A 25,075-nucleotide genomic window follows, 5' to 3' on the forward strand; every position below is an offset into this window, starting at 1 on the left:
AAAGGTGTTCCCCTGAGTGAGATGCAAATTAAAATTGTCATAGTTTATATATGTTCATTCTGGGTAAACAAAGCAGCCTTAGTACATTTTTGTAAGTATCTAAAATGAGCAGCAATAGTGAAAATACATTTTATACGCACCAAGGGGTCCTTTTACTAAGGCATGCTAACCGATTTAGCACATGCTAATCAATTTAGTGCATGTTAATCGATTTAGTGTGCACTGATTAGCGTGTGCTAAATGCTAAGTCACCCAGAAAAACCTGGGAGACAAAGAGACTAGATTGCCTAAGGGGAGGACCTTGTTCTGCTCACCCACCTTGGACCCAGACTCACCCAAAGGCCATGCCCCCTGCCCAAAATTATAAACCCCTCTCCCTGCCTAGCATACCCTTTAAATAGCAGGTTGTTGCTGACAGCAAGCAAGAACTGATACATGATGCTAACACCAGCCCCCACAGCTTCCCTCTGATATTCTTTTGACAATGCATAAACAGGAAGTTACCAAACAAGAAGAAAACCCAGCTGCTCCACAGTAATATGGTGCAGCCAAAAACAAAAAGGAAACTGCAGAAGTGATGTTTGTGATGCAGGGGCTTGAGTCAATACAAAAATGCAGATATAGAATCGAGTCAGCAGAATCCGCATTAACTGTGGGAGGTACAGATCCAACACGGGCCTGGTTCAACTAAAACGTCTTCCTCAGGGGTCCTAAGGTATGCAGGTAGAAATAAGAATGTAAATGTGGAAACTAGCAAAAATTGCAAGAGAGTCTGGTAACTTTGATTCATTGATGTTTGGAGAACTCCATGCAAAGAAAAAATAAATGCCCTAAGCATTACATCAGATGGAATGCTATGGGGGAAGGTGTGAGCTGGTTTGGTGCTGCTTGCTATTGGCAATGACCTACTTTATAAAAGGTAGACATGGGGGAAATGGTTATGGGAGTTTTCAGTTGGTGGGGCTTCGGGATCCCAATCAGCCACACCATAGGTGTGCTGCTGCTACTACAGTAGGTGGGCCTGAGTCCAAAGTGGGTGGGCATGGACCCACCAAGGTCCACCCATAACATTGCCTCTAGTGTAAACATGCAGTAATTCCTGTGTTAAACAGCCAATTTATCTACAAGCTGTAGAGTAGAATGTTTGCCAAATCTTTCCACAGTTTAAGGTACATGGTTTCTTGAAATTTTCCTTTTTTGTTCTTAAGACTGATACTTGTATCCCCTACCTATGTGTTAAAATTTTTTCTGTGCATGTATTGATAGAGGAGGGAACACGTTTATAACAAAAATAGAATATAGTCAAATTAAGTCCCTCAATGACCCAAATATGTGTCATTGAACACATTTCTAATTTTCTTTCTGTCTTCTCTGTAGTTATGTGTTGGAACATATGATGAACAAGAAGAATTAAACATTTTGCCCTTTTGCCCTTTTACCAAACTGTAGTAAAAAGAGGTCTAAATGAGCCCTTATGTGGGGCATTCCTGTGTGTTAAGGCTATATTTACTTCAGGGGGAAATTGCTGATTTTCCTATACAAATGGCCAAATGCCAGTTTTCATATTAGCGTGAAGTCATTATCACATTATCACCATTCGTTAGGTAGGCAGTGCGGACTCATGCAATAATCATTTAACATTTAGCCCTTGGTAATGTAGCTGTCCTAACCAATTCGAACAGAAAAACTAATTGCATAAAAAAGACCGTGTGAATATCTTTGAATACTTTTTGCTCTTGGAAAGTTTTAAAATGAAAGTGCGCATACCTCCTAATTCTGTAATCTTGCATGCACGCAAAGTTGAACATACATGTTATGGAATAGTGCTATTAAGGATGTAACTTAGTTTAACAACCAATAATAAACTGGAACTGGTGCTAATTGCCATTAACTTGCCACTTACAAGTTTTAACTGCCCTTAGTCAGTGTTATATAACTTGAGCACACAAAATCCATAGCATGCAACTGCAGGGGGATGTGTGAACCTGGGAGTGTTAGTCAGGGGCATGACTAACACTTATGCACACATACAGTGGCGTACCTAGGGTATGTGGCACCCGGGGCCCATCATTTTTTGACACCCACCCCCCCCCATCTATATGAAAAATATGATTTTTAGTAACAATCCACATATCGCATAACAAGAGTGTACCTAGGAAAAGGCAGCATCTTAAACACTGCAGTGAGCACTAGAACACCAACACATACATTGTAAAACTAAACAAGCCAGATCCCGCACAGTCAATTGATCCTGTAGTCAATGCCAACTGAAAACTATGTTCTTTTCATACACACAGAACAGAGATACACCCTCGCCCAATATGGAATAATCACAAACTAAAAATAGAAATATGTAGACAAAAGTTAAACTGAACCGCCAAGAAACCAGACCCTGGATACAATGCAATACCACAAAAACAGTAACACATGTCCTCTAATACAGTGCAAAATATAAAGACAGTAGATGTAAATTTGAAAAAACTGATACATAACAATCACCACTTTACAAATTAACAAATAAAAATAAAACAAATAATGAGAAATAAAAAAATACCATTTTATTGGACTAATCCCCATAAGCTCGGTCCCCATCCCTGCAAACCACCTGATTCCATCCACACAAGCCTTGAATTGTTTATATTAAAGTATAAAAAGAAACAATATTCTGTACAATTGTCAATTTATAAATCAGCGTCTTCTCCCCACTCTCTTCCCCATTTCCCTTCAGCATCCTCAGCTCACTCTCTCTCCACTTTCCTTCAGCGCATGCACATAAAAACAAGCAAGTAATTTTATATCATTTTCATTCTATTCATTCATAGAAATTAAAGTCTAAATAATGTCAGTCACATAACAAAACATGATTTTACAAAAATAATTCCCTGCACAGTCAAGCCTGCAAGGATTACTAGATGTCTTTCAGCAGCTCCCCTCCCTCCCTCCCCCTTATCTTTGTGGCCAAGTCAAAATGATCTACCAACAATAAAATTTTATAAACACAAAGCACGCTGTACGCAGAGAAAATGTTAATTATCATTTATATTCCGCGGGTTTTCAAAGAGGTCAAGGCAGATGACTTTATGCAATGTCACCTCAGTAACAACTATACAAAAATAGACAAATATTCCCCCTCCCTTTTTACTAAACTGCGATAGCGGTTTTTAGTGCAGGGAGCTGCGCTGAATGCCCCATGCTGTTCTCGATGCTCATATGCTCCCTGCGCTAAAAAATGCTATTGTGGTTTAGTAAAAGGGGGCTATAGTGCAAAATATAGACAGCAGATATAAATTCTCAAAACGGACACATTTTGATCACTAAGTTGAAAATAAAATCATTTTTCCTACCTTTTTGTCTAGTGATTTCATGAGTCTCTGGTCCTTCTTCTGGTCCTTCTTCTTTCTTCTCCTGGCCCCCCTCTTTCTTTCTCTCTCCCCTTGGCTCCCCTCTTTATTTCTGCCTTTCTTTCTCTCTCCCCCTGGCCCCCTCTTTATTTCTGCCTTTCTTTCTCTCTCCCCTGGCCCCCCTCTTTATTTCTGCCTTTCCTTCTCTCTCCCCCTGGCCCTCCTCTTTCTTTCTGCCTTTCTATTTCTCCCCCTTGACCCCCTCTTTATTTCTGCCTTTCTTTCTCTCTCCCCCTGGTCCCCCTCTTTCTTTCTGCCTTTCTTTCTCTCTCCCCTGACACCCTCTCTATTTGTGCCTTTCTTTCTCTCTCCCCCTAGCCCCCCTCTTTATTTCTGTCTTTCTTTCTCTCTCCCCCTGGCCTCCCTCTTTATTTTTGCCTTTCTTTCTCTCTCCCCCTAGCCCCCACAAAGCCATGGTGCCAATTTCTCCACTTCCACGATTCTTTCCCTACCCTCATCCCCAAGCCAGCAGCCAATTTCTCCCTGCTCCTTCCCCCATGTCCTGATGTCCTGAACTTCATCGGGCAGCAGCAGCATTCACAATTCACTGCTGTTACCCGCTTCAGGCCTTCCTCTCTGTCAGGTCCTGTCTTCATGAAAACAGGAAGTAGGCAGGACCCGGCAGAGAGGAAGGCCTGAAGCCAGCAACAGCAATGAATTGTAAAAGCTGCTGCTGCCCAAAGAAGGTAATGGTGCACCGAGGCAGACCGCTTCTCCCCCCTCCCAGCCGAACCCCCGCTGACCCTCCAATCTCCCCCAGTGAATCTTTCCGACCCTGCCATTGAGTGCAGCAAACCTCCTTCCAGTAGCGTTGGCTGCTTCTCGGCTTTCTCCTCCCTCTGCCGCGTCACTGATTATATCATCAATAATGCGGCAGAGGGAGGAGAAAGCAGAGAAGCAGCCGACGCTACTGGATGGAGGTTTCCTGCTTTCGCTGAGAGGGTCGGAAAGGTTCACTTGTGGGGCAGGGAGACATAGGAGGGTCAGCGGGGGTTCGGCTGGGAGGGGGGTAAGCGGTCTGCCTCAGTGCTCCAAGGCCTGGCGCCATTACCTTTTTCAGTAATGGCGCCGATGCTGCTTTCGCTGGGAGAGTGGGAGCGCGATAGGGACCGGGCCAGCTGTGCATCCCCCCTAAGGCTGCACCCGGGGCAGACCTCCCCCCGACCCCCCCTTGGTACGCTACTGCACACAGACTATAAAAAACTATCAGTTATGCACTTAACTTGCAGCACTTAGGCCCCAGCATTTACACCAGCCATAGAGCTAGCATAACTGCTCACGCCTAAACTCAGGTGTACAACTTTCAACATATTTTTCACACTCTATATAAGACCAATTGTAAACATGAAATAGGGTTTTTTTCAGACCCCTGACAAAGGCTTTACGCTGAAACACAGGCCGTGTTGGGACACATATATTAAACTTGTCCTTGTCCCTTTTCCTTAGGCTGTTTGTGGTGTTATGTCTGTATTGCTTTCTTTTTTTTTTTTTTTGCACTTATTTCACCCCTTTCTTTTTTGTCTGTGAACATTAAATGTTGATCATCTTTTTCTTGTTGTGGTTTCAGGTTCACCCATCATCTACTCTACTTGACATAAAACACAGGTTTCATAAAGCTTGTAAGTATTTAGCACCCCTTGAATTTGCTTATTTGATGTCATTGTACTTGAAAGAACCCCCCCCCCCCCATTAATCTTCTCTTTCATTTTTTCTGAAAGTTTAGCTTATGTTAAAAAAACAACATTTCAAATGTAGGAGACATTCTGGTGGCAATGCTCAAACAACTAGTGGGAGAGTGGTGGTGCAGTGGTTAAAGCTACAGCCTCAGCACCTTGAGGTTGTACGTTCAAACCCACGCTGCTCCTTGTGACCCTGGGCAAGTCACTTAATCCCCCCATTGTCCCAGGTCCGTTAGATAGATTGTGAGCCTGCCAAGACAGACAGGGAAAAATGCTTCAGTACCTGAATAAATTTATGTAAACCACTCTGAACTCCCCTGAGAGAACAGTATAGAAAATTAAATAAATAAATAAACTTTGTTTTGTTTTAAATTATGTTAGCCAAATTTTCCGTGACACCTATTCAAGGTTTAGTGTGCCCCGGCTCAAAAACGTTTGCGAGACACTGGTTTATAAGGGTACATATGAAATCATTTGTGAAACATATTGGTTGTACTAGCAGCGATGGGTCTAGAATCTGAGAAATGATTGCCTGAAGATGTTAATCTGCATGCTGATAATGCAGCTGGTCCTTGCACAAGTCATTTTGTGAAAAGCATGATAGTTGGACTTTAAGCAGCTAGTGAAAGCCATATATCTCCCTTCCCTTCCCCTCCCCCGCCCCACCCTATATATCAGGCTGCTATCTATATGTAATTTTCTTGTTGGAAGTCTTAAGGGGAAGTCTGATGACCATTGATTTGATCATTCCCAATTCTGTGCTCAAAACATTATGGGATTTGGTAGCACTGGCAGGGTGTTATCATCAACAGCTGCGATGATATAGAAGCTCTACAGGTATGCCCTAGAAATTTAATAGCTTTTTCTTGTTTCATAAAAGCACTTTCCCATTCTGTCAGGGGACCAAAGAGTAATAAGATGGTATTTGGAGCTTTAGTTAAAATTGTACCAGTAGAAGCTATTATAGTAAAGGATGGTGGGAATCCAGTTCCATGGTTCAGTGATTCTCTTAGAGAACAGAAAAAGAAAGAAATTCACAGTTTAGAAAAGAGCTGTGTAAAAACTCCTCTATGGGCAACATTTTGTATAAAAGAGCTGCATTGATGTAAGATCAGACAATGAGATTAGTTAAAAACAGCAACAAAAACCTCATTTGGAGAGGCTTTTATTAGCAGGCAATTTATTTTAGACATATTAAAATGACCAGAATATTCCTCACACTGGCCTTCAGTAAAGAAACCCTAGTACACAAGGAGCTTTATATAAGGAAGATGTTAGGGATAAGGTATGATGGCTTGACCCCTATTTGACAGCTTGATCCACAGTGGTAGTACCACAAAATGACCACTAGAGAAGCAATTTTGAACCTGGGCACTGACAGGATAAGAGCATCCAGGAGAATCACTCATGTTCCGCACTAGACATGAAAAAGACCCACAGCTGTGAGGGGAGGGGAATAAAGTAGTGATGCTGATTTTAGGAAGACTCCAGGGAGTAGGTTCTTTTCTGATACCTCCACTGTCCACAGTGAGTGCATCAGCAAATGCACAGATGCACTCACATGCCCTATTTACAGGAGGGAGTAAAGTTTGACTCAATGAGTGGCACCCAAAGTTAGGCACTGGCATGATCTACGGCAAGCATCCTTTATAGCACAGCACATATTTTGCACCTAAATTTGGGTGCGAGTACGGTACTTACATCTAGCAGAGGCTGATCTGTTAAAACTAGCAGTTAGGTATTCTATAACAATGCAGCTAAATTCTGGGACTGCCCCTCAATGATATATGTACCTCCCATGACCATGGCCCCTTTTTTAAGTTCAAAACTATTTATTGACTTTTGCATAATACAAAAACACAAATAAAGCATAATAAGCAGAGTTATTACAAGAATAACATAGGTAATCATTCTGGAAAGATTCTAGGCAAAAGAAAGTGCATTAAAGTAAGAAAGAAATTAAAGTAAACACCAGAATCTAACGTAAAATAACTCAAAAGATGACCGTACAGCTGATAAATCTATACAAAGGGCACTAAGCAAATTCCATAAAACATCATGTGTAGAACAAAGGAAAAGTTACACATCACTATCAGTCAAAGGAGAGCAGAAAGTAGACAATGGCTTCCAAATGGAACGGGGTTTTGAGAGAGAACCCACTCTGTCAGCGGCAGCTAGTTCATATTTAGCCATTATGCTAATCATGTTATGTTCCACCATGCTGAGTATGCTGAACCAGAGTCTCATTTGCTTAAAGCGATGTTATCAATTGCCATCAAACTGATATTAACACATTGGACTATGGCCCCTTTTGAGTTGCACATCATGAAATTCAGGCATGCATGTTATACCGTGTTTCCCCGAAAATAAGACCTACTTCCAAAATTGGGTAGGTCCTAATATAAGCCCTATCCCCAAAAATATGCCCTAGTCAGATTGACCCCTGAATGCCCCCGACACTCCCTGATTCACTGGCGGCAGCATACCCTCCCCCATGTGCAGTACCTTTCCTCCTCTCTCACCCATGCCCTTGCGCAGCACATTTCTATCCCTCCTTCCCATCACGCGCAGCAGAACCTTGCCGACCCTTCCACCGTGAGGCCAACATACCTCCGTTTCAAACAGCAGTGGTGGCAGCACTGAACAGGCTGCTTCGCGACCTTCCCCGCTGGGGCCTTCCCTCTGCCACATCACTGGCATAAATAGGGTGTGGCTAAATGTTGGAATGTCTAGTGATGCATAGCAACACTTTGATGCCACTAAGCATGATTCTATAGTATGCGTATAACTTTTATATAACTGCGCTTAGAGCTGCACTAGTCAGTGCTGATATTTTAGGTGGCATATTACAGAGTCTGGACTAATCTGCCTAGATTAAGCAGATTACAAAATAATATTCATAATTAAAAGTAACACAATATGCATAAAATTCAACAAACAAAGCAGACATAAAAGCATTAAATAGACAAGCAATAATATTGTTTAGATCAAGTGGAATCATAATTGGAACAAACAAATAAGATATACTGTTTTTCATTGTTTGTCATACTGCAAAGCCAGAAAAATAGAACATTTATTAAATTGTACAACCATGTCAGCATGAGCTAAGTTTTACATCTCATTCCATAGAATGAGATCTATTTATTAATAATGCATGCCAATACCATACCAGTCTACTTTAGTAAATATAGCCTAGAGAGCGAGAGAGTGGAGGTGTGGCCTAGTGGTTAGAGATGCGGCCTCAACCCCCTGAGGTTTTGAGCTAGATTCCATTCCGCTCTGGGTAAGCCGCTTAGCACTCCATTGCCCCATGCACCACAGTTAGATAGAGAAAATACTTAAGAATACCTGATTACTATTCAATGAATTGTAAACTGCTTTGGATGAATCTTCTTCATGAAAAGGTGGTTAATAAAAAGATCAAAATGTGTTCCTTTCTAACTCCAACAGGTCCTGAGTGGTATCCTTCTCGTGTTGGCCTTCGACAAGAACGCAGTACCTGTAAGTAACATAACAAAATAAAATATAACATCAAACTTTATTTATGAATCGCAGATACTTCAAAAGATAAAACCAGCACAATAACTGTTGAATTTGCAATCAATTTAAACCATACAATAACCATTTTATGAATTTACTAAAAAATAAGTTTTCATTAATCTTCTAAAATGCATGTAAGAGAATGATATTGAAATTAACGGTCATATTACATAGACTTCCATTTGGCCACTTGGAAGGAAAGTAGATTGGTTATATATCTTTTATACTTGCATTTCTTTACTGACAGAAAAGTAAAATAAGTAATATTTCGTAAAGATCATTTTGGTAAAGAAAAATGAAAGATGAGCAAAATAAAACATGATCTTGTAACAAGCATATCCCAATTTGAATAATATCCTGGCCTGTATTGGGAGTCAATGCAATTTTTGGTAAAAAAAAAAAAATGGAAAGATGATCAGATTTCTTCAGATTAGAAATGATAAGTAGTAGCAGTAAATATCAGATGCACTATGGAATTTTGGATAATTTGTAACTGAAATTACACTCAAACTGGAGGAGATCAATGTTCAAACATATTTGTGAGGTCAGCTGTAGAACTAAACCCCATAATTCTGTATATGGTGCCTTAAGATATGTGCTCAAATCAGTGCTGATAATTGGCAATTAACAACTCATAATTGATCAAATTTGGCACTAATTAAAAGTTACAACATGAGAAGGACACCACCCAGGACCTGTTGGAGTTAGAAAGGAACACATACAACCAATATTCACTATAGAAATACAGTGCTGCCCCGCAAATTTGTGGTCGTCAGTTCAGGGTCCCGGTTATTCGCGGTATTTTCTGACTGCGAATGGCCGGGCAGGAGAGGGCAGCTGGAGAGGCAGGAGAGGGCAGCTGGAGCACCGGCGAGTGAAGGAAATCACTTGCTGTATGCTCCGACCGCCTCTTCCTGTACTAAAGCCGGGCCTTACCAATCAGGAGCTGCGTGTCCCCTGCCTAAAAACCGTATTCACAGTTTTTCAAAATTTGCAGGAGTTCCTGGAACGGAACCCCCACAAATTTCATGGGAGTACTGTAATGAAAATATGTACTTGACATATGAGTGACTGTGCTCTTTCCTTTTTTAGGTTTAGATGGGCTCTATTTGCACGATTCCATTCTTATACAAAACCTTGCTGTCTCATCCATAATTACTCTATATTTCACAGACCTGGGCCAACAAGTCAGTTGGACTACAGTAAGTAGATATTGTTAAAATTCTAATCCAATAAAACTGCATAAGATTGGCTAATTTTGTTTTATCCTTGATAGCTGTAGAGATCCAAGTCATTGTTTTCATAAATTAACAAAATGATACTCTTCTTCCATTTATAAGATTAAGGAGAGATGATATCAAGGCACAGTATAAATCAAAACTTTTACTGCCCCTTATAACAGTCCTCTTGTTTGTACAGTTTCTTTCTATAAACTCAAATCATTCACTACCATTAGCAGAAAACATGTGACACAATGCACCAATTTTAATCCAAAATACTGGTAAATTTAACAATAAAATTAATAATAATAATGTGAGATGTGTCCTCACATAAGCCATGGACCAACCACCTGAAAGATGGAAGCTCTATGCTTATAATTTAAATTATCCCCAGAGCTAGTTTTGCTCTGTGACACACCTACCCCCTGTTTTACTAAGGTGCACTATGTGTTTTAGCACGCGTTTAATGTGTGCTAAATATTAGCGCACACTAACCGATAATGCGTCCACAGACTAACATGCACGCGTTAGCATTTAGCGCGTGGTTAGCATGTGCTAAAATGCTTAGCGCGCCTTTGAAAAAGGAGCCCTTAGTGTGCAATAAATTCAAGCGTGCCCAAATCAGGAATAAATTAAATATGTGCACTGTACCACTCTGTTTCCTGCAATGGTGAGTTTAAAAAGAGAGTTAAATCGAGCACTTATCTTTGACGCTCATCTGCTATTATATCTCTGCTTGCTTTCATAAGTCAGGAAGCCGTTCCAAATTTCAGGCCCATTCAGGGCAGGATTAAAGGGTAGGCACGTGCCTTGGGCCCGAAGAGTTCAGAGGGGCCCAGAATGCTGCCTGCTCTGATGACGTCAGTGTACCTGCCTCTGTGTCCGGCTTCAGGCGTCCAAGTATTGCCTCCTCCTGCCTTCTTCATTATTCAGCGCAGCTGAACTCGCGGTCTTCAAAAGGCTGTGGGCATTGGTTCCTACACGCTGCCCGCAGCTGATCCATAAGCCATTCCTCTGATGCTGAGATTTTGCATTAGATGGAAGGCTTCTGGGTCAGCTATGGGCAGCGTAAGGGAACCGTTGCCCATGGCCTTTTGAAGACTGCAAATTTGGCTGTACTGAATAATGAAGAAGGAAAGAGAAGGTGCTACATGGACTTCTGGAGCTGGGGGGACATAGGAGGGCGGAGGCAGGGAGGGGACAGGACCATGGAGGGGCAGGTCTAGGGGGCCCAGTGTACTTGGGTGCCTGGGGCCCACTGAAGAATTAATCCTGCCCTGGGTCCATTAGAGCTAAAAATCTTCTTTTACTCGTTGTGAATTAACAAAGTCCTGCGGTTCAACAAAGCTCAGTTTCGAGGCAATAGGCCTGTTCTTCAGGAACCTTGCAGATTACCAATTACTGTTGTAAAGGAAGTGATTGGTGGAGGTGGGTAGGAAAGCAATCGAGAGAGAGGATGGCTTGATCAGGGGGATGGGCTTGATAGGGGGACGGTACAGATCCTGCAGGCTCTAGCCCAGAAGCATTGGCCCCGTCTGGTTTGGTAAGATAACAAAGCAAAAATTTGGCGAAAACTTCAAGTCCCCTTTCAAGACTGACATGGCACTTAATCAAAGAATTAATAAAAGGACAAATAACCTAAATATGTCCTGCCACATACATCATCTAGTCATGTACCAGTAAAGAACAGCACTTTAAATTAGTGATCTTGGCAGTGTCATGCATTCAGGACCATCTGTTCTTTTGTTTTGTTTGTTTTTGTAAAGTTTGCAGCACTGCTCTCTTTCTCTTGTCCCCCCCACCCCCAATAGGTGCAACATTTTTCTTTCTTTCTCCCTTCCCCCAAACCTCTCTATAGAGCCAGCATCTCTCCTTCCTTTAACGCCACACATCCTCAGCCATGATCCTTCAAACCTGGTTTTGCCGGGAACAGCAATCACAATTAAATATGCTGTCTGCAGCCAGACATAGAGCCCTCCTTCTGCTACATCCTATACCCATCTGATGTAATTTCATGTTTTGCATTAGTGGCACACTGTAGAGGAAAGACTCTGGGGCCAGCTGCAGGCAGCATGGGTTAATCACTCATGATGCTGCCAGAAAACCAGGTTTGAAGGATTATGGATGGGCAGGAAGAAAGATGGAGAAACAAGGACCCATGGAGAGGGGCAGAAAGGAAGAAAGAGGGACAAATGCTGGCTCTGTTGTTGGAGAAGGAAAATGCTGGAGTTAAGGGGGTAAGAAAGGAAGGAATTACACACAATATTCTAAATGAGGTCTCACCAGAGTCTTATACAGTGGCATCAATGCCTCCTTTCTCCTTTTGGCCATACTTCGTCCTATGTACCATAGCATTCTTCTAGCTTTCATCATCACCTTTTCAACCTCTTTGGACACCTTAAGATTATTACATACAATCACACCCAAATCTCGTTCTTCTGTCTTGCACATAAGTTCTTCACCCCCTAAACTGTACCATTCCTTTGGGGTTTTGCAGCCCAAATTCATGACCTTGCATTTCTTAGCATTAAATTTTAGCTGCCAAATTTCAGACCATTCTTCAAGCTTCACCAGGTCTTTGTTCATGTTATTCACACCATCCAGGGTGTCTACTCTAGTACAGATTTTGGTATTATCCGCAAAGATGCAAATATTACCTGACAGCCCTTCAACAATAACGCTTATAAAAATGTTAAAAAGAACAGAACCTTGAGGCACACCACTGGTAACATCCCTTTCCTCAGAGCACTCTCCACTGACCAGTACTCTCTATCATCTTTCAGTCAACCAGTTCCTGGGGCCCGTCACTTTGGGGCCCGTTCCGAGGGCACTCAGTTTATTTATTAGATGTCTGTGTGGTATGCTGTCAAAGACTTTGCTAAAATCTAAATACACCTCATCTAGCACATTCCCTCCATCCAATTCTCTGGTCAACCAGTCAAAGAAATTGATCAGATTTGTCTGACAAGACCTATCTCTAGTGAATCAATGCTGCCTACAGTCCTGTAATCCACTGGATTCCAGAAACTTCACCATTCTCTGTTTTAAAAGTGTTTCCATTAATTTGCTTGCCACAGAAGTCAGACTTACTGGCCTATAATTCCCTACTTCTTCCTTACTTTAACTTTTGTTTAAAGCACAGGTGTCAAAGTCGGTCCTCGAGGGCCAGAATCCAGTCAGGTTTTCTGGATTTCCCCAATGAATCTGCATGAGATCTATTTGCATGCACTGCTTTCAATGCATATTCATTGGGGAAATCCAGAAAACCCGACTGGATTCCGGCCCTCGAGGAGGGACTTTGATACCCCTGGTTTAAAGGGACAATAACCACCCTTCTCCGGTCCTCCAGTACCACTCCCAACTCTAGAGAATCACTGAAAAGCCTCCAGAACTTTCCTAAGTTCCCTCAGATGTACACCATCTGGCCCCATTACTTTTGGGACCTTTAATTTAGCTAATTCCTCCTGAGCACAACCCTCTGAAAATCGAGCAGGGTCTACCACTCTTCCATCCCTATTTGCATTTGTCTTCTGCAGTCACACTCCCAGCACTTCAGCTGTGAAAGCAGAACAGAAACATTTGTTAAGCAATTCAGCCTTTTCTTTGTGACATTAGGTGAGTTTTTTTTTACTTTTTGCCTTTTTTCATATGGCCCATGATATGTGAAAGACTCGAACCTGAACTCATGGCTCACTGTTGAGTGTTATCCTTTGGATTTTGAGGCCACTTTACGCAACTTTGTGGGTTCTCTGGTGGTTTATCAGGTACAAAACTCTTTGTTCAGACACTTTATTAATTACTGAATTACTGAGGCTCAGGGGTGATATGATAGAGACCTTCAAGATCATGAGGGGCATAGAGAGGGTGGATAGGGACAGATTCTTCAGACTGAAGGGGACAACAAGTACGAGGGGGCATTCGGAGAAACTGAAGGGAGATAGGTTCAAAAAAATGCAAGGAAGTTTTTTTTCACCCAAAGGGTCGTGGACTCTTGGAATGCGCTACCGGAGGAAGTGATCAGGCAGAGTACGGTACAGGGATTCAAACAGAGACTGGATGGATTCCTGAGGTATAAAGGGATCGTGGGATACTGAGAAAGCTAACCAGAAAATAAATGTAGAAACCCAACCAGGTCGTGCATGTGCAAGACCGGAGGGCTAGGACTTTGATAGGAAGATAGGACTCAATTAGGAAACCAAGGAGGCAAGGGGGCCCCTTCTGGTGATTTAGACAGGTCGTGAACTGTTTGGGCCGCCGCGGGAGCGGACTGCTGGGCAGGATGGACCTATGGTCTGACCCGGCGGAGGCACTGCTTATGTTCTTATGTTCTTATGATACTGAAGATACAGCCCATCATTACAATATATTTTTCCATCCTCCTATGTACCTAAAGCCTTCTTGATTACAGAATGACACAAGGACAATTTTTTTCCCCATCCCCGCAGGAACTCAATTTCCCCGTCCCATCCCCGCAAGTTTTTGTTGCTGTCGCTGTCCTTGACCCTGCCCCATTCTTGTAACCTTAACCACACAAGTCTCAAACACTTATGATTTTAAAGTGTTTGAGGCTTGTGCAGATGTGGACAGAGTTTGCAAGAATGGGGCAGGGACAGGGAATAAACTCGCCAGGACAGGATGGGAAAATGAGTTCCCTTGGGGACGGGGAAAAATTTGTCCCCATGTCACTCTCTATTTATGATGACACCAGGCTCTGAGTCACCTATCTCCTCTTCTTTTTCATGTGTAGGCAGTACTTCTGAAAAAGCTACAGTCTATACAAAAGGTTTTAACCCCTTCCCCAGTTCCTGAAAAGCTTTCTGCGCCACAAGTGGGGCATTGCTGGCTAGGTCATTTGTTCCCATGTGGATAACATCATCTTTAGAATTCTTAGATTCTACCCTAATTATAGACATTATTTGTTTGGTATTCCTGGTAGCAGAGGATCCTAAGAGACACTTCACTATTTTAGGCTCTTTGACTTGTGTTCCAAGTATGCCTCTTATGATGGAATCTCCTAACAGCAACAATTTTCTTGATTCAGCTTTATTTTTTTTCCCCTTTGGGAGTGTTTTTCTTCTTTAGTTACTGGTTCCTGTTCCATCTCAATTCTTTTTTTCTTTTAGTATTGCAATGCTCTAATAGAGCACAATAATTCTGTAGATGCAACAGTGGTGAGGGTGGATGTTTTTGTGTCACATGTCACAGTCTGCCTGACCCTACTCTGATCTATTTATTCCTGCATTGTTTTATTCTTTGAGGCACTGGTGGTAAATTGGTATGATTCTGTGGAGTGATGAAAGCAGTTTTAATTGCCTCCAACATTCTATTCTACTGATCCCAGTGTTAACAATTGTTACCATTTCCTCTGGTAAAAGTTCCAGAGCTTCCCTTTAACTATTCTCTGAGTGAAAAAATATTTTCTCCTATTGGTTTTTTCCTGTAACTTAATCCCTGTAAAATATAGATGAAAGCATACCCCCAGAAATCCTTATTTGTATGCGCTTAAATACTAATGTTAGCATGTAAGCATTTATGTCTCTTCAGACTGATTTAGTTTGCAGGTCTTATTTTTAGCATACACTCAATGGCTCTAACATGCACCCTAGGCTTCCGTGCATAGGTCCCATAGTGCTCTTTAACCAGCAGATGTGGTTGATAATGATTTAGGACTTAATTCACTCACTATTCTTTTCTACTTCCCCAGCTCAAATATCCCCCAAGTATCCAAGTTTTGAAAAATAGCAACAGTCAAAAGGAGATATATGGAAGATACGCAATGTGGTTAAAAATAATTCAACATAGCTCCAGAAAGATATTTGTCTTGCAAAATTAAATGCAGTGACTTTTAAATAGGATGCAAGTTTTATGTCAAAATTTATGTTGATACATCCTTCAATAAAATATGAATGCCAAAAGTTTTATTTGTCCTGTACGGTTATATAAATCTTTGGGAGATATACAAATTCAAGACTGGCTGAAAGTGTTCTGTGTTATCTATAGATTTTAATTTACTGCTTGCATTGTATTTTAAATACTTTCAGTTGTGTAGCTGTATATGTAAATGACTACCTACTGCTAGAATAACAAGTACTGCATAACTACTATTCACTTGTACAACCAGAGCTAAAATGGAAGACTTACCCTCTCTTTTACAAAGGTGTGCCAAGCTTTTTAGTATGCGCTAAATATTAGTGCGTGCTAAACACATGCTAAATGCTAACGTGTGCATGTTATCCTATGGATGCGTTAGCGGTTAGCGCATGCAATGATTTAGCGTGTGCTAAATCCACGCTAAAACGCTTAGCGCACCTTTGTAAAAGGGGGCCTTAGCCTCTCATTGCTATAAAGAGACATACATGGAAAGTAATTTTATAAATATCATTTACTGATCAAAGGCTGTTTTACACAAATAGACTTTTCAGAAAATGAGGTCATGCCTTGGAGCAAACCAACATGCACTTGCACAGCAGGCATGCTCAGGGTCAGAGTTTGGGGGAAGGTATGGGGCTCATAATCAAAACTTAAACATGTCTAAAAACCTGCCCTAGTCAGCACTTGGATGACTAGGTCTACAGCGAAGGAACCTACTCTCAAGCTTGGTCCAATCCCTGTGGAGTGCCACAGGACTCCCCACTCTCCCCCTCACTTTTTCAATATCTACATGGCTTCACTGGGAAATATGTTATCCGATTTAAAACTGAAATCATACCTATTGTCACAGGGTAGGCCCTGCGACTGAGCAGGGTAGTGAAAGGACGCCTAGGCAAGGGAAAATACTCGCCCAAAGAGATAAAACACTACCCACACCAACACCTCAGCCCAGAACCTCAGCCAGGCAGGGAAGGATCAGCGAAGAGCAAAGAAGTATCTATTTGTTTTTGCCGGAGTTAGAGAAGGGAGAACAATGGGTGAAGGGAACTAAAGGTACTCGGGATAGTGTTCCTAGGGGGAGGATGCACCACACATCACCTGACCTTCATACCAGGAACATTCCAGTCCTCCAGTTAGGCAGGAACAAGCTACACCTGTTGCTCATTATCCTGAGGCTTATAGGGACCAGCAGCAGTGCTCAGAGAGGAGGCTGCCACTGAACCAACCCACGCTGTACCAGAGGGGAAGGCCTGGAGACAGGAGGCCCTTTCCAAGAGCCTGGAGCAATGTGCCTCAGCCTAACACCCAGGTCAGATCTAATTGTTTAGAAGCTGAAATGTTAGAGAAGTGCATGAGAGAAGCTTCAGACAGGGAAAACTTGGTAGACCAGGAAGAAGCCATGGACTATAAAGAAGGAAGTGATGATTCTGACCAGTCGGCTATGGAAACCAATGGGGTTTAAAGAAGTTAGGCTGAGTTTGGGTTTTGCTAGTTAATGGGCTGACTGTCTTTGTAACCTTCAAGCCAGAAGAGAGGTTACTGAAAGCCTTAGTGGTTTGAGAGGGTTCCTGGCATTCTTTTGAGGAAGATCCCCAGAGTTCTAAGCCGAGGCAATTAGCCCTACCCAGCCTTGGTTATAGTGGGAGACCTTTTCCCTTTTGAATTTTGGCTTAGACTGGATTGTGGGCCCTATTTGGGAGGGACCACAGCCAACAGTCATTGTGGGAGGAGATCCCTTCTGCCCTGTCCAGTCTAAAGCGGCCAGAAGTGATTTCCGGCAGAGACTGTATCCAACTAAGAGAGAGTATTTTGAAAGTAGTTGAGGTCTATGGACTATTATTGCCTTGATGTAATGAAGAGCCAATTTGGACTATTGAGAAACACAAATTTATTTTTCTTTTGGAACTGTGAAGGCAAATTGTAGATTTTGAAAGCTGAAGTTCCTAATGGAATAAAGAATTTTGTTTTGGAAGCAGAACTGAGTGTTTTTCATTTGATCCACCAACTCCAATCAGCACTGATAATCCGCTCGGTCAGCACCATGTGCCTTGGGCTCTTTCGGTCACTCCCGCTTGGGCGCGGCCTGGCCTAGGTGATACATGGTGACAATATACACGGATGATATAAGAACATAAGAACATAAGAGATGCCGCTGCTGGCTCAGACCAGTGATCCATCAAGCCCAACAGTCCGCTCACGCAATGACCCTTTTGGTCAAAGACCAGTGCCCTAACTGAGACTAACCCTACCCTACCAGTGTACATCCTTGTTCAGTAGGAACTTGTCTAACTTTGCCTTGAATCCCTGGAGGGTGTTTTCTCCTATGACAGCATCCAGGAGAGCGTTCCAGTTTTCCACCACTCTCTGAGTGAAGAAGAACTTCCTTATGTTTGTACGGAATCTATCCCCTTTCAATTTTAAAGAGTGCCCTCTTGTTCTCTCTACCTTAGAGAGGGTGAACAACCTGTCCTTATCTACTAAGTCTATCCCCTTCATTATCTTGAATGTTTCGATCATGCCCCCTCCCAATCTCCTCTGTCTGCATACCATAATCTCATTGACCCAAGAGACAGAACAATTCATCTCATCAGTCCTTACCAAGGTAGAACATTGGACTATGCACTCCAAACTAAAACTGAATCCTGATAAAACCAAGATTTTCTTGGAAAGTCCCAATAACAAGATCATGAACACCTTCTTACGACTAAATGGATCAGACTACCCAATTAATCCCACAACCAAAATCCTTGGTGTCACCCTGGACAGAAGCCTGACATTTGAAGAGCACACTAATGCTCAAGTCAAAAAATGCTTTCTCACTCTATGTAAACTTCATACCATTAAACAATACTTCAATTTATTTTCCTTTCGACTTCTAGTTCAATCCCTGATCTTAAGTACCTTAGACTACTGCAATATTATATACTTGGGATCTCTCAAGAAAACCATCAAACGACTGAGAGTCATACAAAATGCTGCAGTCCGTCTCATTTATGGCCTCAAGAAATCAGACCATGTAAGCCCATATTATAAAAAAAACTACACTGGTTGCCTGTGGAAGCAAGGGTCATTTTTAAGTTTGCTTGCCTTTGCTTCAAAACCATGACAGGTTCATCCCCCAACCTATCTGTCTCACTTATTTGAATTCCCAAGCACAACTAATACACGCAGTACCTACTTGTTCGCTTTTCCATCACTAAAGGGCTGCACCTACAAGAGATACCTCAATAGAATGCTATCATTCCAAGCAGTGAGGAGTAGTGGCTCGTGGCCAGTAGGGGGTGATGTGTATGGGACGATAATGGAATGGACATCGGACATGATAGTGCAGTATTTTGTAGAGTTTTTCTACAAAAGGGCCTGGTTTTTCATATGATTCTGGGTAACTCTAGTTAGATACAAGCATATGTGTTAGTTAAGGCCACGCCCAAATAGAAGCGTATGAAAAACTGGTGAATAAAAATCTGAATATGGACAGAGTCAAAGCCAGAAAAACACACTACAGATTAATATAAGGGAAAGTATAATAATATTCTTTTTATGTACTTTGCTATTGGGCTAGATCATGGAGGAAATCGGGATGTGCATGGACTCCATTTTGTGCTTTGGACTCCATTTTGTGTTCAGTTTTTTCCCTGTCTTTGTTTAGTTTTCCCGCTTCTCAGCATCGTGGTGTTAATTGATATCAGATATGCCTTAGGCTGGGTAGGAAAAGTATATTGGATTACGTATCCTAAACTGAGATATAACATTTATGAAATATGAATGGCCGAGATATGAATGAAAATTATGAATGCTTGGGCCCAAGCAAGTGTTGAATGTGTGGTATGAATGGATTTGTAGTACTTAAAATGAAATGGTTAAGTTAGAATCAGAGATCTGATTCTGATTCTGTAACAGTCTTTAGCAGGGAGAGGGGGAAAATAGCCCCTCCTTCTCACCCTCCTTCTCCTTTATTGTAATGACAAGCAGGCTGACTAATTTTCAGCACTGTTTGTAGATAACATGAAACAGCTGACAGGCAAGCTGAGAACATTTCAGCACCTTTTTAATAAATGATGATCTTAATATACCTTTGTGAAAAGGATAATGAATATTCCGAAATGAATGTAAACCAACAAATGTAATTTCTGAAACTTTTTTCTTTGTCTAACTTTAAGTTCAATAAGTTTTATTTAAATTTCCATAAAAGTACAAATAAGGAACAACAATGAAGGAAATACAGAAATGCAATGGGAAGCATAATCCAACAAATGACAAGCACAGCAAGAATCAGAAGTATCAAAAGACACAAAGTATAATCAATACCCTGTCGTATGATGAATAACCCAATTATATACAAATAAACACCATTACTGCTCAAGATAAGGAGAAAGTGAGATATCCAACAATAACCGCCAGGTCCGATCAAAAGAATGAAGAGTCTTGTTCTTATAGGCAGCTGCTCTTTCATATTTTGCTGTGGCACAAATAACATTCCACCACATAGAAAAATTTACTGACAACAGATTTTTCCAGTTTTGTAACACCAGTTTTATGGCCAAATGTAGTAACAAGATAAAGAGTTTAGTGTCTCTCTCAGGTAAGTCAAAGTCCAAAGTGTGCATACCAAGGAGTATAATAGCATATAGAAAGCCAGAAAGTATTGATCAGGGGACAGTAAAAAAGTTGGTGCAAAAATGAACCCTTTTCTTTCATACATGACCAGCAGAGGCCTGTTTCAGCAGATTTAAAGTGTGACAATTTGTGAGGAGTCCAGATGGCCCTGTGTAGTACGAAATATATGGATTGTTTCAGTGAAGAGGAACAGGAAGAACGTGTGGCGGTGGCCCACACACACTTCCAGGAATCCTGGAGCGGTGATATCTGTAGATCAAACTCCCATGTGTGTTCAGTACCGACAGGCCGAGAATGTATTTCTGGTTGGAGCCATTTGTACCACATAGAAGCACAGCCTTTGACAGCATGGAATTTGGCGAAAAGTGGGAGGAGGCTAGGAGATTCAGTGGTAAGTGAGTTGGTGCGTTTGAAGGTGGATATACAATGAACCAATTGAATCAACGAAAGTGCTGGTTAGATGCAAGATGATAGCGTTGTTGCAGTTGCAAAAAAGACATCCATGAAGTATCGTCGCGAATATCCTGAACAGTCCAGATACCAGCTCTCTGCCATTCCGTCCAGCAGATGACTGCACCATCAATACGGAAAGCAGTATTATTCCAAAGGGGGGATTGCGTAGTAGAGGTCCAGGTGGGAGACAGGTACTTTTCCACAGTGGCAATGGCTGATTTTGCACTACATAAGACAGAGTTCTTAGCAGTTTTGGTTAAGTGCTGAAAAGGTAGCAGATGAAGGAAATTGGTGTTATAGCACAGAATCTCCCAGGTGAGCCATAGAGGTGAGTAGTCTAAAGAGGCAGGCATGAACCAATAAGAAGTTTGTTGCATGATGAAAGCAACATGGTAAGAGTGAAAGTCTGGAAAGTTGACGCCTCCACAGTCCCTGTTAGCTTTTAATTTTGACAAAGCAATTCTCGGTGGTTTGAAATTCCATAGATATGTTGCAAGAGTCCTTTCAATGGAGTTGTATAACGTGGCAGGAAAGAAGATAGGTATCATGTTCAGAAAGTAGATGACCTTGGGAACAATCACCATCTTTATAGTGCTCAATCTGCCCCACCACGAGAGCCTTAAGGGCGACCATCTCTGTAGAAAAGTCCTTAACCATGACTGACAATCTTGTGGAGTTGAGTGACATAGTTTCATCCACTGTTGGTGCAATAAATATTCCCAGATACTTTAACGCCGTGTCAGACCAGGAAAATTGAAACCGCTGAAGATCATACTTGACTTCTGGATGATTCAGAGGCATAATTTCAGATTTTGAGGGATTAAGTTTGTATCCAGAGACTAAAGCATATGCCGTGATGGTATCCAGCAGGTGAGATAAAGAGTCAGGAGTGGTATATAGCAGTATGTCGTCTGCATAAGCTGAATATTTGACAAGGGTCTGATCTAGCGCAACTCCCCTGATGTTAGCAGTCTGTTTAATGCGAAGAAGAAGCGGTTCCAGCGTGACATTAAAGAGCAGTGGCGACAGGGGGCATCCCTGTCGAGTCCCTCGGCTAGGATGGAAGGAGGATGACAATTGATTGTTAATAAGGATTTTAGTTGAAGGTGAAGTATAGAGGACTCTAATCATATCAATGGCAGGTTCAGAGAAACCAAAAGACCTCAGGGTACAGAGCAGAAAAGGCCATTCTACCCTATCGAAGGCCTTCTCGGCATCTAGTCCAATAGCGAGGTAAGGCTCATCTGATGATTCCACATGTCGGAGAACATTGAATAGTAGTCTTGTGTTGTCGTGAGAGAGACGTCCATTCATAAAACCTGTCTGTTCATAAGATATTAATTGAGGAAGGATCTTTTGTAATCTGCCTGCTAAGACCTTTGCATACAACTTAGCGTCCACGTTTATCATGGAGAGAGGACGATAGCTTTGAACTTGTTGTTTATCCTTCCCTGCTTTAGACAAGACTACAATTACAGCTTCGGTAAAGGAGCCATGGACATCTTGTGTTTGAATCAGATAGGTAAAGAAATCTCGTAGTAGTGGAATAAAAAGATTCTGAAATTTAGCGTAGAATTCTACAGGGAACCCATCGGGGCCTGGAGTCTTCCTCTTTGCCATATTTGTCAGAGCCTCTGCGATATCAGTATCAGTTATGGTGGAGCAGAAGAACACATTATCTCTATCAGATAAAGAGGGACACTGTATTCCTTCAAGAAAATCGCTAATGATTGTGGATGAAGGCGATTGAGATGTATAAAGGTCTTGATAATAGTCATGAAATCTAGTTAAGATGTCCAACTTTGATGTGAGTACAACACCCGTTTCCGACTTTATAGAAGTGATGAAGGTCCGATCAGATTGTGATTTTAAGTAATTAGCCAGCAGGTGACCCGAGTTGTCATGTTCTGCATAATATGTCGAGTCTTTCATAAATAGAGTCTTCCCAGCCGAGGCAGCTAACATAGCATTGTATTGAAGGTGTAAATCCCCCAATTGATTAAGAGTAGACATATTGGATGAGTCAGTCAGATATAGGGCTTCAAGAGCGGCTATCCGAGTTTCCAGGCTGGAACGGAGCAACAAGCCAGCTTTATTCTTTTTCGCTTTGTAGGAGATGATTTGCCCATGGAGGTAAGCTTTAAGGGCGTCCCAGACAGTGATCCAGTTAGTGTCACATACAGGATTCAAATCCAGGAATTCCTCTATGAGAGGGGAGAGGAAGTCTATAAATTCAGAGTCATCTAGGAGAGTGGTATCAAATCTCCAACATGGTCTAGGAGACGACAGGTCCAATGATTTCAGTTCAATGCTCACCAAGGCATGGTCCGACACTAGGATGGAGTGGATGTCAGTGGCAGAGACACTGGGAAGCAGCGAGGCTGAAGTGAGAAAAAAGTCGATCCTTGAAAAAGAGGAGTGGGGAGGGGGAAAAAAAGAAAATGCACGAGTGGAGGGATGAGAAAGCCTCCATGGGTCACAGAGGTTTAGATGTTGGATGATGTCTAGCAGTGCTCTCCATGCTCTAGACGGTTTGTGAGGAGCAGAAGATTGACGGTCTAGAGTAGGGTCCAGGGCAATGTTGAAATCCCCCCCCAAGGAGAAAAGGAGTTGCTCCCAGTTCAGTGATGGTATTCGCCAAATCCTGAAAAAATTCAGGACAGTCCTTGTTGGGGGCATAGATGTTGAAAATGGCTAAGGCTGAGAGGCGGTGGGACAGTACAACCTTCGACCAACGACCTTCGGTGTCACAGGCCTGGTCAGTGACCGTGAGATCAGGGTGTTTCTTTATGAGAGTAATGGTACCATTTTTCCTGTCTTGAGCAGGGGAGAAAAAGGGAGGGAGAGCCCAACTGCAAAGGAATTTAGAAGCTTCCGTAGCACCAAGGTGCGTTTCTTGTAGAAGAGCCACGTCAGGACGCAGCTGGGCTAAGTACTGTATTATTTTTGTTTTCTTTAAAGGGTTATTCAAACCTTTTACATTAAGTGATACACATTTGATAGACATAAGGACAATAGAAAGTTACCATAAGAAATATACTGTGCATTGGCATAACAACAAAAAATAGCATTTCAATATTAGTTAAACTCCACAAGCCGGCAAAAAAACATTCGGCCAGAGGAGTGAACCAATGGGTCAGTGAGTTAGGGAAAAAACAACAGGCTAAACAAGCCACAACAGAACCCTGCAATGTGTGACATAGGGAAAATCCATGGTGATACACAACAACATGTAATGGAGGCAATAAACAACAGCGAGAAATGAAGGAGAAGAAAAAGGGAGTAATAAAAGAGGGGTATCCAGGGATGAAGAGAAAGAAGAGGAAAAGAGTATAGAAAGAAGGGACCACAACAGTAAGATTGGTAAATAAAGGAAAAGGACAACATTGAGCTGAGAAATGAGATGTGATAGTACGCGGAGGCACAGTGTGAAAGAATGAGATACCCGAGCAGAGTAGAAATTGAGCACAGAGATGAGTAAAATGAGGGAGACTATGAAGAAAGAAAAAAGGAAAAGGAAGCATATAACAGCATGAGATGAAATACAAAGTGAAATGTCCCCTTACTGCAATGGAGGTGAGGCAGTAGAAAGAAATATAGCAAGGGAGAGTGACATGAAAGAAGGTAGTAAGGCGAAGGAGCAGAGTCATACAGTAATCATTCTTTCAGGCCAATATGAAATAAAGAAAGGTTCATGAGAGGAGGCAGAAAGGGGATCAAGCGTGTTACAAGACAGTAGAGAGAAGTAATGCACAGTCAGAACAGGTCAAGATAACAGAGAGTCCATCAGGTTGCATCAATCGTGCTGGGAGAAACAGTTTCCAGGTAGTCTCCAAGTAAGTTAGGATCGGTGAAGTCCTTAGTGCGATTATTAATGGTGACCCTCATCCGGGCAGGATAATACATCCCAAAACGAGCATTAGTGGGCCTTAAGTTTGGGTCTGTACTCGAGGAGCTGCTTCCTCAAGCGCGCTGAGTTTTTGCTCAAGTCCGGGACAAACATTAAACTTTTACCCTCAAATTTCAAGGGTGCTTTTAGCTTGGCCTTTTGCATTATTTCGATGGTCTGAGGAAAACGCAGCAAGCTCACGATGATAGGTCTCGGGTAGTTCTCCCGCGGCACATGCTGCGAGCTGACGCGGTGAGCCGCTTCGATCTCAAATGGCTGTGCAAAGTTTATATCAAGCAAGGTGGGAATGTTATCTTGTAGAAATTTAATAAGATTTTGCCCTTCCCGACCCTCCGATAAGCCCAGGATACGGAAATTCCGCTTATGAGCCCTGTTGTTAGCCTC

General features: G+C 42.1%; 1 protein-coding gene across 2 annotated transcripts in view; it reads left to right on the forward strand.

Annotated features, from left to right (window-relative positions):
* TECRL (trans-2,3-enoyl-CoA reductase like) overlaps nt 1-25,075 on the forward strand; it is a 180,888-nt gene that overhangs the window by 41,079 nt on the left and 114,734 nt on the right. For both annotated transcript variants that reach the window (XM_033914933.1, XM_033914943.1), the window contains exons 2-4: nt 4,969-5,020; nt 8,531-8,581; nt 9,713-9,822. In XM_033914933.1, the coding sequence (XP_033770824.1) occupies nt 4,969-5,020; nt 8,531-8,581; nt 9,713-9,822 (213 nt within the window). The remainder of the gene's footprint in view (nt 1-4,968; nt 5,021-8,530; nt 8,582-9,712; nt 9,823-25,075) is intronic.

This window comes from Geotrypetes seraphini, chromosome 1 (assembly GCF_902459505.1).
Source record: "Geotrypetes seraphini chromosome 1, aGeoSer1.1, whole genome shotgun sequence".
NCBI lineage: Eukaryota > Metazoa > Chordata > Amphibia > Gymnophiona > Dermophiidae > Geotrypetes > Geotrypetes seraphini.